This window comes from Nicotiana tomentosiformis, chromosome 7 (genome assembly GCF_000390325.3).
Source record: "Nicotiana tomentosiformis chromosome 7, ASM39032v3, whole genome shotgun sequence".
Lineage (NCBI taxonomy): Eukaryota > Viridiplantae > Streptophyta > Magnoliopsida > Solanales > Solanaceae > Nicotiana > Nicotiana tomentosiformis.
Genome location: NC_090818.1, coordinates 13,102,999 through 13,119,912, shown reverse-complemented (window position 1 = coordinate 13,119,912; position 16,914 = coordinate 13,102,999). Strand labels below are relative to the sequence as shown.

The window sequence follows — 16,914 nt, the reverse complement described above, 5'->3', positions numbered from 1 at the left end:
AATAAAATTTAAGTAATAATTAAAACAAACATCGTATTTGAAGTAACAATATGATACAATACAATGGGTAACAACCATCCAAGCAAGTTATAAGAAAAAATGAAAATAATAATAACTCTACTGGTATGAAAAAGAGATACGTTCGACGCTATTTGCTAACCTTCTACCCTAATTTTATCCAAATTAATTAACATTTAGTAATAAAAATCTCTGATTTTTAAAAAAAAAATATGAGGTGCATCCGCGATTGAATTATTACAGAAGTATTTTAGTGTATTTATGCTAGCCTGAATAATAATCATGTAGAAAAATTGCAAATAATTCATAATATTGGTAGTTGGTATTACTAATTCTTTTTGTCGTTATCTTAATAATTTTCCATAAAGAACCGAAAAATACAGGAAAAGGGAAGAACTCTAATTTGACTAAATTACCAAAACTAATGTGTATTACGGATTTTGTCCCCATTGCCCTAGGCTAACTGTTATACAACCTTGTACTCCATCAAAAATCTCAAGAATCCGACCAAAATTATTAGCACATGTAAATTTAGCTTAAATTCCTTTGATAAACTTTCCCTATACCTCTTGGATTTGGAGATCTTCTTTCTCTTATTTCCCTTTTATAGTCGCAACAAACCGGAATCAAATCTAGGCAAAAGTTTCTCGGTTTCTTCCTCTTCTGGTTTCGTTCTCGTTTCCTTAATAGTTCTAACAGTTAGTAATTTACAAAAAGCAATTTTATGATGAGGAAAAGAGAGAGGGAAAACCCATGTGGTGTTTGTGGGCATTATCACAAATACGAGGAAGGCGAGCCTTGTGGGATATGTGGTCATAGAATGGCAGTTGTAACTGATAAGGGTTCTTCAATTCAAGTGAGTGCTTTCCCTTCAGAGATCTTGCCGGAGTTTCTTTACTTGGGCAGCTATGACAACGCTTCTAGAGCTGAGCTTCTTAAGACTCAAGGGATTTCTCGTATTCTCAATGTTAGTATTCGTTACTAATCTGTTTTTCTTTCCTTTTTTGCTTTATTGGTGCGTTTATTGAATTGTGTTGCAAGTGATGATTTTGACCTTGTTCTGTTCTCGTGTTTGAGTGGTTTGGAGATATACTCGTTATCTATTGCATTGTCTTTTTGAAGTACTAAAACCTATGCAAGTGAGTAGAGGGGGCTAGCTTTGGAGAAAGGGATTTCAATTGAATCCCCTTCATTGAAAAATTATATATTGTGTAACTAGAGTCAAAACTAGTTTTTTTGGTTATATAGGTTGTTGAATCCCTTGACATGAGAGAAACTTTTAGTAAATAGACAGGTTCCGAAGGATTGGTAAAGTTGTTGCCACGTGACCGGGAGTTCTCGGGTTCAAGTGGAAATAACGTCTTGCAAAAATGCAGGTAAGACTGTGTACAATAAACCATTGTGGTCCGGTCATGTCCCGGACCCCGCGCATAGCGGGAGCTTAGTGCACCGGGCTGCCCATTTAGACAAATTGGGTTAAAAAGTAGCGTTAGAAATCATAGGTTCAAATCCCAGGTGTGATATTTTTAAAATCTTCTTGTATAAACTCTTGGCTCCGTCATGCAACTTGGCAGGGACTTACTTTATGTGGACGGAGGGTAGGTCGACAGTGTACCCAAATTTTCTTGCGACACTGAATACATATGATACCTCTTTTTGATATAGCAATCACCAATATTTAGATTAGTCAAGGTCAATCATTTCAGGGGAAAGAAAATATCTTGTTGATATGGGATTTCTAGTATAGTTTGAGTGACCTATCTGTAAGTATGTTTGAGCATGTTTTTCTCTTGGTATTTTTCTATGTTCATATCCATAATTTTTTGATGCAATTCATGACTTAGAAAGTGGGCCGGTACGTCAAAAGTATTTAATGGTACTTAGTTGGACAAAAATGCCTTTATTCCTAACCTATGTCATAACTCGTCCAATGATTGAGGTTAACATAACCCGTTGAAAATAATACTGAAATTGTGTGAGTTCACCACACAGTTATTTAGTTAGTAGAGCACATATTACAACCTAAAAACAAGCTTGCCTCTGGAAAAGAAGCTATACAGTATGTCTGTTGTCATCTTAGAATGTTTGCACCCGCGCTTGCCACTAGTCTAGTAAGAGAATGAAGCAAATTATGAAACTATGACGCTCAAACAGCTAATGATGCGTCAAAATCATATGATTGGACCTCGGAAGATTTGGAATTCAACTCTCCCTTTTGAGACAGAAGAAACTTGGACATTATCTCTTTTTATTTAATAAGCCTAGTGAGGGTTTGTCGACATTGTTGTTTTTAGTTTTGAACTCCATGGATTTCCTTTTGGGCTTTGTACTTGCCGTTTTGGTCAATAATAATTGTAATACATTTTCTTTTCTGGTCAAATTTCTGTAGTACATTCTCTTGTAGTTAATATCTTTCCAAATCTTTTAAGTACTAAACCAACTTTGGTGGGAGTCCATATTAGATGTGGAAGTTTTGAGGAAACAAATGCTGCATTTTGGATATGATATTGTCTGGTTCATGTACGAAGATTTTATGCGAGAAACTTTAATTGCTATGTGTGCCGTACTGGTGGAAAAGCATGCTGTGCTGCTATTATTTCGAGATATATTATTTGTAGGAAGTCAAAAGATTATAGCTGAATGGATTACATACCTACGACAATAGAAGTTATCTACAGAATCTGAAGCCTTGAGTAATTTTTGGGGTGAGCAGGAAAGTTCGTGTGTATGAAGAAAGAAATGGGAATTACAAGAGAGCTAAATTAATGTAAATTATGGTAGTTAGAGGGATGGGAAAAATTGCAGCAAGTGTAGCACACAGCATGGAGTGGGGCCGGATTAGGCTGAATGTCAATTTGATTTGGGGTCCTTCTTGAGGTTTTGTGGACATAATTATAGATCCCCAACTATACTTGATTTTAATATGGGCTGATTTCTCTTGGATGCTTTCTCATTGTCTAATAAATTAGTCTCTTGTCCAGAAGAATAGAAATGTTAGCTTGCCTTTTTCCATAGCACCTTTAATTGTATATCTGCCATTAGGTTATGCAGGAGATCCTGAATAAGATGTTAGTTACGACGGAAGGGAAGAGAAAAGAAGAGAACCTTATTCATATTTAGCTTGGGTGCTCGCCGACTGTTGCCTGTTTGTTTCTATTTATGCCTTTTCCATTATTGATCAGGATCTTGATAGACTCATGAAATAACAAATAACACCCGGGGGGGGGGGGGTTAAGTTTATAGTTATATAAAGGAACATTCTTGGATCCTTTAAATATGAGCTGTGGAATAATTACACACAATAATAGAAAGAACCTAATGAGGTTTGTTTGTCATCTTTACAATTAAGCTGGACGTTAGGTCTTTTAACTTTTACTGGAGAATAACCCGATTTAGAGGGTAAGACAGTGGACAGTTCTACATTGCTCGTTCACTTTCCTGCTCTTTTCAAGTACGCGGGGCTGTTTCTCTGATTTGTTTTATTGATGCAGTTTAATCTTGAGAAGATTTTACTATCTGAAGCGAACTGAATTATTTCAGGCACTCAGGCAGTTTGCTTAAACATGCTGATGTTTCTCTTGCTCTATGCCATTTCAGTTTTCATTTGCAGTTGGTCTTCAAGTTTATGAAGTGGGAGGTCATATTTCATAGTGCAACATTATGGACAGAAGTAGAAGACACATTTATGTTAATAACACCTAATGAGAAATTTTCTGCTGTCAAGTCCAAGTCATGCTTTCGAACTAGCCCCTGACGGAAGGGCTAGAGGTCTAAATATCTAGATGCATAAATGACACTGTATAAGATGAAAAAGACAGAATAATAAGAGAATAAGAGGTAGTACTTGTGACAGACTGGGAGGTAGAAGCAGTCCAAAATAAGACTTCGAGTAAACCAATTTGGATTTGCTCAGTGGATCAAAGCCCTTTTTATGGCCTATTACCCTGAATCCGTAACTATTTAAATTTTTTGTGCTTGATTTCAGAAAAGTAAACAAAGAAAAAGAGGTGGTGAAGTGACACAGAAATAACTTCTGTATTTTCTAGTCAATTTGTAAGAGATCATCACACAGATTCTGTTGGGTGGGGGGAGGGAGGGATGAAGTAACTATGTCTAAGTTGCTCTTTCACAAAGTTTCAGTTTCTTCTTAACCACTGATTAGATTTTAGGAGTACAAGACATTTTAATTTTGTCAAAGGTTACTGGTACTGGTATCACTTCTTCAAATCTAGAACATGTGCTTTCTTTCACTATCTACTTTTCTATATCATTTTTCTTCGCATGGTGTCTAGTAATTGATCCCTTTTCTTTCTAGTGCTTCAGAAGTTATGTACGAGACAACTTTGCATGCTCTATAGATCCTTTATTGTTCTTATATCATGGAACCGAGTTCTCATTCACGTTTACTTTTTTCCTGTGCAGACTGTACCTGCTTGTCAAAATCTATATAAAAATTCCTTTACTTATCACTGTCTTCAAGATGACGAACGTTTGCAGTTTGACGATGCCATCCAATTCTTAGGTGACTGTCATCACTTGTGCACTTAAATACATCTAAGCTTACTTCTTGAGAAATGGTAATATAAATACATCTAAGCTACTTTTGACAGTTTTTGACCTTTCAGGTTTCAGAGTTTTTTAGTCTGACATAGGATTGCAGATTGTTTCTTTTTTAGATGCTAGTTTTGTTGGATATCGAGAAACTATATAATTTGGAATAATAGAAAACATGTAAAGTTACTACCACCCAATACAATGGCTTTTGAACATCTTTTCAAAGAGCTCTGGAAGTATCTTTGAGATTCTCTTTTTAAGTTTCCTAACAAATATTTTGTGGTTGAATGACTTTTTCTCCTGAAGGAAAGTTCTTACCTAGCACATAATTAATGCTGGCTATTTTTGTTAAATTTACAAATGTAACTTATCAAAATACCTATGTAGAAAACTTCTTCAAAACCCGAAAACCATAAACAAAAACCCTTTAATACCTATCAATGAAACCCCTATATTATGTCATAGCTATATTCCTAATATAACATGCGTTATGTACTAATTGTAATATAAAAAGAGACTAATACTTATGCAAACTAAAAATTTGAAAAGTTTAAAAATATTTGAAGTTTGAAAATAGCAGGAGATAAAAAAAAGTTTGAGAAAATTTGGAATATAATAATAGAGAAAAAAATAGGCGAAAATTTAAAAGGAAATAATAACTTATTAAAAAGGATAAAAATTAGAAGTATGTGGCTAAAGTAAACTTGGTTTAGTTTAAGTTTTATTCATAACAAAGAAGATAGTCTTTTTGGAAAAGTCATATTGGCCAAACGTGACAGAGGAAGAAAATCTCCAGTTTAATTGATACTTGCACAATAATTTTTTTTCCCTAAGATTTCTATTTTTTCTATACAACTTGTATTGGGGATTTTTCCAATTACACCAATAAACTGCTACTTCATCAAAAAATAAACTATTCTTCACCACAGGATCACATGATGAATTTTTAACTGATGTTTTGTACTCTTCAACCATGATGTTTTCAGCTTGTTTATCTGTAGATGAGTTTAAATAACTCTTTGATTGGAGTTGCTCTCCTGTAAGTTAATTGCTTATCAACGTATTCAGTTACGATATGCTCGATTATGTCCGTTGTTCCTTTTCCTAATAATCACCTAGTCTGAAACATAGAAGCTTTAGCTCTTGCTTTCAATGTGACTAGGCATCTTTCCTCTGAGTTGACATACTTATAGAGAGCTTTATTGTATGTGCTTTACTCTACCCTCTATCTGTTTGTCCTTGGTTCCTCTCTGTGAAAGGCAAATCTAGTGTGTTAAACTTCTCTTGTGGATTTAACTACCGGGACTTCAGCTGCAAGCACTTCACAGAATCCAATACTTCATTCTTTCACGCATCTACGGTGGTAGCTTTTTCCGGTTGAATGTTGACCCATCTACTGCCTTCTTGTGTATAGATTTGCCTACAACAGGTCCTTGTTTTGTACTTTCGAGTAAAGTTGGAAGAGATGTTTGCACTCTTGCTTTTCCTTTTTCAAATGTTTTGGTTATATGTTGGATATGCATTTGTACATGACAGAACTTGAAGATTTTGACTTGAACTTTCTCTAAAATCTACAACTGTTGAGTAGGAAAATATTAGTACTAAATAAGATATCATGCAATTCGACTGCTATAGTTTAAATCTGAAACTATCATGTTTTAGCTTCAACTTTGCTTTAGAGGAATCTTTGTATGCTTTGTGGGAGACATTCTGCTGGCTAAACTAATGCAAATGGTATTTTTCTTCTGCAGAACAATGTGAAAAGGATAGGGCTCGTGTTCTTGTACATTGTATGTCAGGGAAAAGCAAGTAAGGAGTTTGATTTGTCTAATTTTGCATGCATAAATTTCGTTCTGTTTTTTCATTTTGGTTTTGTGTTGCATCCTTTCCTCCTCTCTCTTTGTTTTCCCTCGGGTTTCCCGTGAAATAAAGGTGTGCAGGTCAAAGCTTGTATTATTTGTTTCAGGTTCTATTTAGTATTATTATTCTGATGCTATAGCGTAGATATCTTGATTGAGAATGAGAAATGTAGTAAACTATTCCTAAAAGTTTTTTCAATTGATTGTTCTTGTGAAGACCACCATTTTGGCTTACAGATGTAATTATTATTAGAACTTAAACTTAAGCTTTTTTGACAGGTCACCCGCCATTGTAATTGCTTACCTGATGAAAAGTCGAGGATGGAAACTTGCGCAGAGCTATCAGTGGGTGAAAGAGCGGAGACCTTCCGTCGAACTTAATCAAGGTACTAAATATACCCTTATAAGCATTTGTCCGTTTTGCCTATTTTAATCTGAAAAGCTATGATACCCAGCTAGTTATTCTACTTAGAAATGCTCGCATATATCTAGTTTAAAGGTAATGTCCTAGGTTTTCATATGCCACTTATATGATTTTTTTTTTCCTTTTGTGGGGGAGGGAGGAGTTGGGATGGGCGAGATAATGCTATGTTTAAATTGAATTAGAAATGAAAAGATTCTGCCAGTGGAAGTGCTCCTCAGTGGATTTATTAACTATGACCAAATAGAGCTTGGTCATTCCAAGTGCAAGCTGAGTTACACAGTAGCTTTTAAAGAGGCTTAGGTCAAATGTGTGCATGAACTGCAAGCTCTGTATATATCCGTTCTTCCTTTCTTTGTCGTTGAAATCTCTGTTAAATTTCGTTTCTGGGACTGCTGATCCATCCTTCTTTCTTCCTTCCTTGCTTTCCTCTTCTTCTTCTTACCCTTCCTGAGCCGAGGGTCTATTGGAAACAGCCTCTCTACCTGCAGTAGGTAGGGGTAGGGGTAAGGTCTGTACAGACTACCCTCCCCAGACCCCACCTATTGGGAACATACTGGGTTTGTTGTTGGTGTTGTTGTTGTTGGACTGCTGATCTTCCATATCCAATTATATTACTTGGTTGTCTCCTATTTTAAATTGATTTAAGAATAAAAAGGTTTTGTTAGAGCTCTAAATGTCAATGTAACCTTTTTTCTTCCTTTTGTAATACAGGGGTTCACCAACAACTACAGGAGTATGAGCAGAAGATCTTCGGTCCTCTGGAGAACCCGCTTGCCTCTGCCGTGCCAGTCTTCTCTTCTCCTGTGCCAACCTTCAGCTTTAACTACCCAAATCCTAGTGATTCAGTTCAAGTTCCAGCCTTCAACAATTCTGGTGCTACATCAATTTTTGCTCGTCCTGTTTTTAACATTCCTCCACAGGAATTCACCTTTGGAGCTGCTCATAATCAGTGGAATGCCTCAGGGAGCCATTTGAATTCAAACCAAAATCCAACTAGTGGCGACATTGCTATGGATGGTTCATAATACTATCTGCCATTTTGCCTTTGTGGAATCCTCGACTTGACCGGGTTCTTCAGAAGTTTGGATGTAAAGTGGGAGGAAATGCTTTATACTATACTCACTAGTTTTAAAGTGACATGTCAGTACATTATGGTGCCTTCAATGGACTGGTTATTCTGGAAATCCAAGTGACACACTTGCTCTAATTCAATACAAGCTTCTAAGAATTATGTTTGGTTAATTTTACAAACAATGAAATTTTCTTTTTACAGAAGTTTTGCAGAAGCAGTTATGTTCTTGTTTAGGTGGATAAGGCTAGTTAAAGTACCAACTACTCATCCGGGACATTTTGTTAAATTTCTAATGCACTAAACTAATGATTTTTGGCAGTTCATATATCGATTATCCTATGAGCATTCTTCAAATGGATGCTATACTTGGGAATGCTTCCTATGGTAGCTTGTATGGTAAATTGCTGCTTTCTTTCAGCTGGATTTAATGTGAAACATGAAATCTATTTCCTGTCCTTTTTTGTCATATACTCTAAAGGAGAAAATGGGAGGAGGTCCAAGTCCTAAACAGCGTACTTGACTGAAAAAGAAGTTAACTTGGGTTCTCTTGCGAGTAGGGGTGATCAAACTGAAAATCGAACCAAACCGACCAAAAAACCCGATACTTTTTAGGTTTGGTTTGGTTTTGGTTTTAAATTTTAAAAACCGATCAAATTTGGTTTGGTTTTGGTTTTAATCAAAAAATAACCGAAAAAATCGAACCAAACCGACTATAGAAGTAGCTATTTAAATTTATTATTACACTTATATATATGTATATTTTTATATAAAATTTCTAAAATTTTATGGTACATATTAGTCGTTTATATTTTTAGTCTAGTTTTTTGCTATTATAATAATCTAATTATTTGCCTTTATATTCTAGTTTGATTGGTAGTTTTCTTTTGCTAAGTACAAGAATTTATTTCATGTTAAAAATAATCAATTTTTAATTGAGTACTTAAATTATTCATCAATAGTTGATTCAATTATCATCAATATATCTTGGTAAATGAGAGATTTCTCAAAGAGTAATTGATTTGATAGCGATCGACATGCAGTTAGCTTAAAACATGTTCATCATGTGGTCGAGCGAAGCGCATCTCTGTGAAGCAGCCTAGCGTTACGTTGAAAATGTAGTTTGCAGAACATGTGTTTGGTAGTGTATGTCTCATATTTAAGAAAAAAATCGATAAATAACTGAAAAAATCGAAAAACCGACTAAAACCGACAAAAATCGAATCGATAAAAAACCGATTTAATTGGTTTGGTTTGGTTTCAATATTTGAAGAACCGACTTAGTTGGTTTGATTTCTTTTTAGGGAAAAACCGAACCAAACCCAACCATGAACACCCCTACTTGCGAGTTTTGAACAAAGGCCTAAGCTTTACTTGCAGTTGCTCCAACTTGAAATACTTATTTCTTACGGCAACAATAATAATATGCCAGTATAATTCCATAAGTAGGGTTTGGGGTAGTGTGTACGCAGACCTTACCTCTATCCTGAGGTAGAGAAGCTATTTCTGAAGCCCCTCGGCTCAAGGGCAAATGAAAAGAAGATAAGTGAAGCGAAAGAAATAATAGGTAGAAATATAACTCTATGAACAACAAAATACAAGACTAATACTGATGCAACTGATATGACAAAGAAATATACTCAACTACCCTAACGTTATACTCTAATCCTAGATCTCCGCATCCTCCTATCAAGGGTCATGTCCTAATAAATTGAAGTTGCGTCATGCCCTGCTTAATCACCTCACCCAATACTTCTCTACCTCGGCTCATGCCCACCAAGGCCAATCTCTCACACCTCCTCGTGCAGGTATCTATGTCTCTCATTTTCACATGTCTGTACCATCTTATTCCATAAAATTTAAGCCCAATATATTAAATAGATACTAAGATTGGCACCAATTACCTGATAGACATTTTAATTATGCCAAATTGCCAATAATCATCTAGACCAGCTTAAATTCTTTTCATTTCTTCACTTCACTTTTTTCCAATAAGAATTTCCCTAGACAAAAATTCCTAAACAATGAAAAGGAGTGGAGATACAACTTCCTCAAATCAAAATGATCAAAATTGAAAACTTACAGAAATAAAAAATAAAGAGATTGGAAAAAAACAATAAGAGACAATTAATCTTAGAAAATATCGAGAATCTCATAAATGGAACGGTTACAAAGAGGGCACAACCCTCTACCTGACCAGAGCTCCCTGGAACACACCCTACAATAGGTATGTCCGCAGGGAATAAAAGCCGCGCCTTTATTCCTCTCCATGCACACGCAGCACATCTCAGCACACCTACTCTTCTCATCTCTACCGTCCGTTTCCTCAAACAACCTCATCAACGTCTTCAGTTTCTCCGTGGTACCTACGCTCTGGAATCGTCGCTCGGCTGCCAGAGCCGTAGCGAGGTTCACGCTCCCTTGATGGGCCACGATCATGGGCTCTTCTTCACCAAATAATTGGGCCTCTTCTTCTCTTATCGTCATGTCCGATACTCTCAGGTTCCAAGTGGACCCACAGCAAGCTAGCCCAGTAAATCCCAGCCGTTGCTTCAGGTTTCTCCATATCGTCCTCGGCCTATCTTCGCCGTCCATTTTTCTTACTTCTTATTCTTGAAATCACCACCTCTGTCCTGCAAATTAGTACAGTGTTTTAACTCTGATTATAATGCGATTTTCTTCTTTTTCTTGGTTTGCTTCTCTCTTTTTTTTTGTGTGTGTGTGTGTGTGTGTGTTATGAGATTGAGAAATAAGAAGACAAAATAAAGAAGGAAAAGACGGTGGATTTTGTCGAGGAACGTAACAGAAAGAAGAAAGGAAGAAAAAAATGTGGGAATAGAAAGAAGTGTTATATGATATGATCATATGAAGAGGTGCAAGATGTTAAAAAAGTGAGTTGAAAAATAAGGCTGTGTGGTATACAGTTCAAAATTTGGAAAAATTATGCGGTTAGTTAAAGGCTTACAGCTCATGATTGAAATTCTGAAAATGTGAATTTGGCGAAAAAATCACTTAAAAAGTCTTACAGTTAGTAGAAATTATATAGAAGAATTACCTTATGTAGTCGGCAAACTCAACCGATTAAACCAAAAATACACGGCGTATATATATACTATAAGTATGTTATATGTATAATATATGTATAATTGTATATATAATCAGCGCATTATTTATATATATCGGTTAGTAAAAGTAAACAATCGATCAAGGTTATTTGTATATAAATTCCAATTAGAATAAGAAAAAAAGACAATCCGATATTCAAAGTATTCTACGTTCACGCATATAGGGAGACTACCCTGAAACAAACATTGATTCTATGGTTTGAACCCGTAACCTATAGATCACCGGAGATAATTTTACCGTTGCTCGGAGAAGGGCCGCACCCCAAGGGATTGTGATGTAGGCATCTTACCTGATGAAAGAATTAATGACTGATTCAACAGCTCGAACTCGTGGCATATAATTACGGACACAACTTTACTTTTGCTTTAAGATTCTCTGCGCTAGAAATTAGATTATCTGCAGATATATGACGCATAAATAAAGAGGTACCTTTGCGAAGGGATGTGGAAATTTGCATTTGTTAATCTATTTGAGAGGGTTGATCAAATCATAAATGAGAATAAAAGCTGTAAAAGGGAGCAATAGAAAATTAGGTTAAGCATGTGCAGGAAGAAGCATGATGATTATGATTAAACTTTATCTACTAAAGATCTTTTAATAATAATAATAATAATAATATTCCTAACCAAATGAAATGCCATTTTGTCATTATGCAAAGCCTCAATTTTCTGACTCATTTGAAATCAAACAAACATGATGGACCCCAGGGTTCAGCACTTTATTGAAATCTAATCATTTGTCCAAAGTATTTTTTTCGAAAGTATTTTGAAAAAAGTATTTTTGGAAAGAAATAATTTGTGTTTGGTTAATCATTCTAAAAAGTACTTTTGACCAATAATTTGTGTTTGATCAAGCTTTTCAGAAAGTGCTTTTAAGTATCAAATTTCGAATAAGGACATGAATAGATTTACTTAATAGCTAATATTATAAGTTAATAAATAATCTTAAAAATTTGTTATTACAGACAATAATTAAATCTTTTTATTTTATTTAAGTAAAACATGAAAAATAAAATTTAAAAGTACTTAATTCTTTTAATATAAGTTAAATATATTAAAAATCATTCAACAAATATAAAAGTATCCATCCCTAAAGTCACTATATATCAGAAAGCTATCCTAAAAATAATAAGAAATATTTATACATTAATATCCTAAGTATTAGATTTAACGGTTATTTTGGTATATACTATATTTTGTTAAGGGTATTTTTGGTAAGAAGAAAAGTTAAAACTGCTTCTGCTTCTTCCCAAAAGTACTTTTTTCCGCCAAAAAGCTTGGCCAAATACCTAAGTTAGGGAAAAAAGTGCTTTTAAGCAACAAAAAAAAATAATATTCTTTTGGCTTCTGGAAAATCTTAAACATGCTATTAATATGGTTTCAGCTCGATTTATTTCAACACCTATCTTTTTTTGTTGGTGTTGGTGTTGGGGTTTGGTTTGGGGGGGGGGGGGTTGGAGTTTCTAAAACTAAATAAAAACAAAGGTTAAAACATTTCATTAATCACAAAGCTCGAAGCTACAATTCTTTTACCAAAAAATATGGAACTACCATTATGAAATCAAATTAGATAGGAATCCAATAAAGAGGTCAGTCAATTTTAAAGGAAAAAACATACAGAACTTGAAGTGAATGAAAAATTAAAAGGAAAAAGATAAGAAAATAAATTTAGTGTTCATAAAAAAGGTACAACCTTAAGATTTAACATCTATTGCGCTGCTCTTCCTCTCTTCATATGTCGTGTAATCACTTTTCTAAAGCATTACTATAAAGTATAAAAAGCTCTTTGAATGCTTTCCTAAAATCCAATAAGATACTTATGCAATATTTTATACAGTAGATTTATAATACAAATACAGGTTCTAAGTAAAAGTTATTGAGTTCTTCTAAACTCGTAAGTGATACTCTAGTTCCTCATCTAAGTCAGTTGCATTCACTCCTGAACATAAGTTATCCTATAGTAGCTTATTTTGCAACAAAAATAATAGAAAATAGTAGCAAAAAGGTTGAAATCAAGACGAAGATGAAAACTGCAAAGAACCAGTAAAATCTAACCCCAGATAGAAATATATGATTGACTTACAAGGAGTAACTCTAGTAGTGAAACAGCAGATGGATCATCAAAAATTTTAACACTACAATGGGCTAGAGAAGCAGCAGTGCAACACTGCTCGGAGTCAACAGCAAATTGGAAGGAAAACAAGTTTACTACTTCACCCTGGTCAAAATTAGCGAACTGCATCTCCCAATAATCAGCATTGAATAACATTAAATTTTAAGTACCAAATTGTCACCCTTACTTGAAAAGTTAAAATCCTAATTTTTAACTCTAACAGGAGCAAGAAGCAGAAACTTAATTTAGATTGCAATCTGAGCATACTCGACCTAAATCAATTACATTTGCTCCTATAACTTTATACAGCGTTCTTTAATTTGCTTATATCTTGTTTGGGTTGGGCCGAAAATTTGATTGGGTCAAATGACTCAAATCTGATGGGCCAAGTTTGCCAAGTTGGACCAGCTTTTTTCCATTAAATCCGGAATAGCTTATAGAACTTGTTGGAATTCTTGCATAAACAAAGAACGTTATTCTTGAAGATTCTACTTGTAATAAGATTGTAATCAACATTTTTAATTAATGAAATAAGAAAACTGTATATAGGTGAAACCGAGCCAGTTGGACACCTCGGTTCTCGATGGAGTAAACGGAGCAGAGACATGACCGTAAGAAATCGAAATCGGAGCAAGGAGCCCCTCGAGTCGGGGTCCGGGCAAAACACCAACCCTCAGAAGAATAGGGGCCACGTCTCCCAAGTCCGATTCGAATCCCCAAACTTCAGAGAGCATTACTAGATAATCGAGCATAACTAGCAAATGGCCGTGATATCCGTACCCAGCAGGATGTCACGGCGTGAATCTCGGCACGCATCGGCAGAAAATCAGTGATTAGCAAAACGGAAGACTTTTATCTTTTATAAAATTGTACTTAAGGTAAAAATTCCCTACTATATGTAACGACCAGACCGGTCGTTTTGAGTATCACAGCCCCGTTCCCCCATTTACAGCTTAATTTATACCTTACAGTTGATTTATAACTTATCGGGTTAGTTGGTTTGGGTCCGGAAGGATTTTGAAGTGAAATGAGACACTTAGTCTCATAATTGAAAACTTAAGTTGGAAAAGTTGATCGGATATTCACTTATGTGTAAACGACCTCGGAATTGAATTCTGATGATTTCAATAGTTCTGTATGGTTATTTTGGACGTAGGAGTGTGTCCAGAAAATTATTTGGAGATCCGTAGTAGAATTAGGCTTGAAATGGCAAAAGTTAAATTTTTGGAAAGTTTGATCGAGGGGCTGACTTTTTGATATCGAGGTCGGAATCCGATTCCAAAAATTTGATAAGATCTGTTATGTCATTTATGACTTGTGTGCAAAATTTGAGGTCAATCGGACTCGATTCGATAGGTTTCGGCATCGAATGTAGAAGTTGGAAATTTTATAATAGACTAAAGTTTCAAGTGAGTTCGCACAAGACCTAACTTCAAATGAGCATAACTCTCAGGATACGAAGTGTTATATGGTGTATTACCTATCATATGAAATATCTTCGAGTCTAGTTACTAAATCTTCAAACCCGTTCGTCATTTGGACATTCCTACAAGAAGTTATGACCAAATTACCAAAGGCTGAAAAAATATAATTCTGCGACCAATTCTGCGATCGTAGAACCATTATGCGATCGCATAAGTAGTTATGCGACTGCAAAATTGTCGCAGACCTGTCCAGTGAAGCCCATATCTGGGCATCGATTTTGCGGTGCATTTTGCGACCCGCATACCCATTCTGCGGTCTATTATGCGACCGCAGACCTGCTTTCGGAGGGTTAATTTTTCTATTTTCATAACCCGACCCCATTTTGATAAATAGGCTTTGGGATTCATTTTGAAGCAATAATCTGACATTTTTAGAGAGAAGGGAGAGTGTTCTAGAGAGAGAAAGAAGCTCAAGTGCTTTGTTCATCAAGATCTTGTTCAAGCTTTGAAATCCAACAAGAAAATATCACAAGATCTTCACCCAAGAGGTAAGGTTTTAACCCCTAGTCTTCAATTTCGAGTTTGGGTAAAGATGGGTGATTAAGAGTATGATTCTTGGGTGTAATAATATTATTTATACATATCAATAAGGTTTATAGAAAGATTGTTGAGTTCAAATGGGTAAAGATTGGGTTGAAAATGGTAAAAATCTTCAATGACTTTAATTGAAGATTTGAGGGTCGAGTTAATGTCGGAATTTGGTGAAATTTGTATGGTTGGACTCGTGATTGGATGGACATTCATACTTTGTAACTTTTGTCGGGTTCCGAGACTTGGGCCCTACGGAAGATTTTTGAGCTAAAATTCGGATTTTTATGGAAAAATTATATTTTCATATGGAATTAATTCCAATATATTTTATTGACTGAAATGAATTATTTGTGACTAGATTCGAGGCATTCAGAGGCCGATTTGCGAGGCAAAGGCATAGCAGAGTAAAAAATTTCACGCTGTGAGGTAAGTAACAATTTTAAATATGGTCCTGAGGGTATGAAACCTCAGAATTTTGTGTCATGTGATTATTTTGGAGGTGACGCACATGCTAGGTGATGGGCGTGTGGGTGTGCACCGAGGGAATTGTGACTTGGTCCGTCCTGTGGAAACTGTAAAGTTGAATAACTTGTTGTTAGCTATGTGCTCTCTATGTGTTGTGGAAATTTGACTGTAAGTCATGTTAGAAACCATGTTTAGGCTATATGTTGGTACTTTTGGGACCCACATAGGTCATGTACATGTTGAACTATATGCTTAATTGTTATTTTGTACTCAGTCACAGTTTACTTGTTATTTTTTCCGAGTCTCTATTGTTCATTATTGATGCATCATATCATTGTTTTTTTGGGCTGATTTCATGATTGCTGAGAGCCCGAGAGACTGGAGAAATTTATGACTGAGCGAGGACGAGGGCCTGATTGTGAGATATTATATTATAGCACATGAGTTGTCCGTGCAGCACGTGAATTGTTCGTGCATATCCAGATATTATACTATAGCACATGAGTTGTCCGTGCAGATCCAGATATTATACTATAGCACGTGAGTTGTCCGTGCAGATCTAGATATTGATACTATAGCACATAAGTTATCCGTGCAGCACGTGAATTATCCGTGTGGATTATAGCGCTTGGGTTGTAGGAGCCCCTCCGGAGTCTGTACACCCCCAGTGATTGCGAGTACCCATTGAGTGTGAGTGCTGATGGCTGAGAGCCGAGTGGTTGAGCTGTTGTGATGAGTTGAGTGACTGTTGCCTAAGAGGTTGTACTTTCTTTTCATTTGTTGTTGCACTTAGTTGCTATCTGTCATTGTTGTAAAATTCTCTAAAAGATTTTATATCCGGATTACATGAACTTGAACTGCATAAAATTGATTTGGCTTAAACTACTGGATTTGAAAGCATGTCTATTCTTTGCTGGAATTACTGAAATCGAACTATAACTGTGTAGCTTGTCACTATCTTCAATTCTTTATTTATTATTGTTACTTGCTGAGTTGGTTGTACTCATACTACACCCTGTATTTCGTGTGCAAATCCAGGTGTTCCCGGATATAGCGGGTGTTGATTCTTTCGCACAGTTGACTTTTCAGAGATTCTGAGGTAGCTGCCGCGTTTCAGAGACCTTGCCTCTCCTTCCCTACCTTCTTATTTACTGCATTTAGTTTCAAACTATTATGGACCGTATTTCCAGACTTATAGTCATATTAGATACTCATGTACTCGGTGACACCGGGTTTTGGGAGTGTTTATATATGTAATTGTGAATTTTCTTC

The 16,914-nt window shown here is 35.6% G+C and overlaps 1 protein-coding gene across 1 annotated transcript; it reads left to right on the top strand.

Annotated features, from left to right (window-relative positions):
• The first annotated feature begins 466 nt into the window (after positions 1-466).
• LOC104109199 (protein-tyrosine-phosphatase IBR5-like) lies at positions 467-8,130 on the top strand. The gene is made up of 5 exons (XM_009618428.4): positions 467-985; positions 4,441-4,540; positions 6,324-6,381; positions 6,711-6,817; positions 7,567-8,130. The coding sequence occupies exons 1-5, from the start codon at positions 743-745 to the stop codon at positions 7,878-7,880; spliced, it is 822 nt and encodes a 273-aa protein (XP_009616723.1). The 5' UTR covers positions 467-742; the 3' UTR covers positions 7,881-8,130.
• Positions 8,131-16,914: the final 8,784 nt, after the last annotated feature.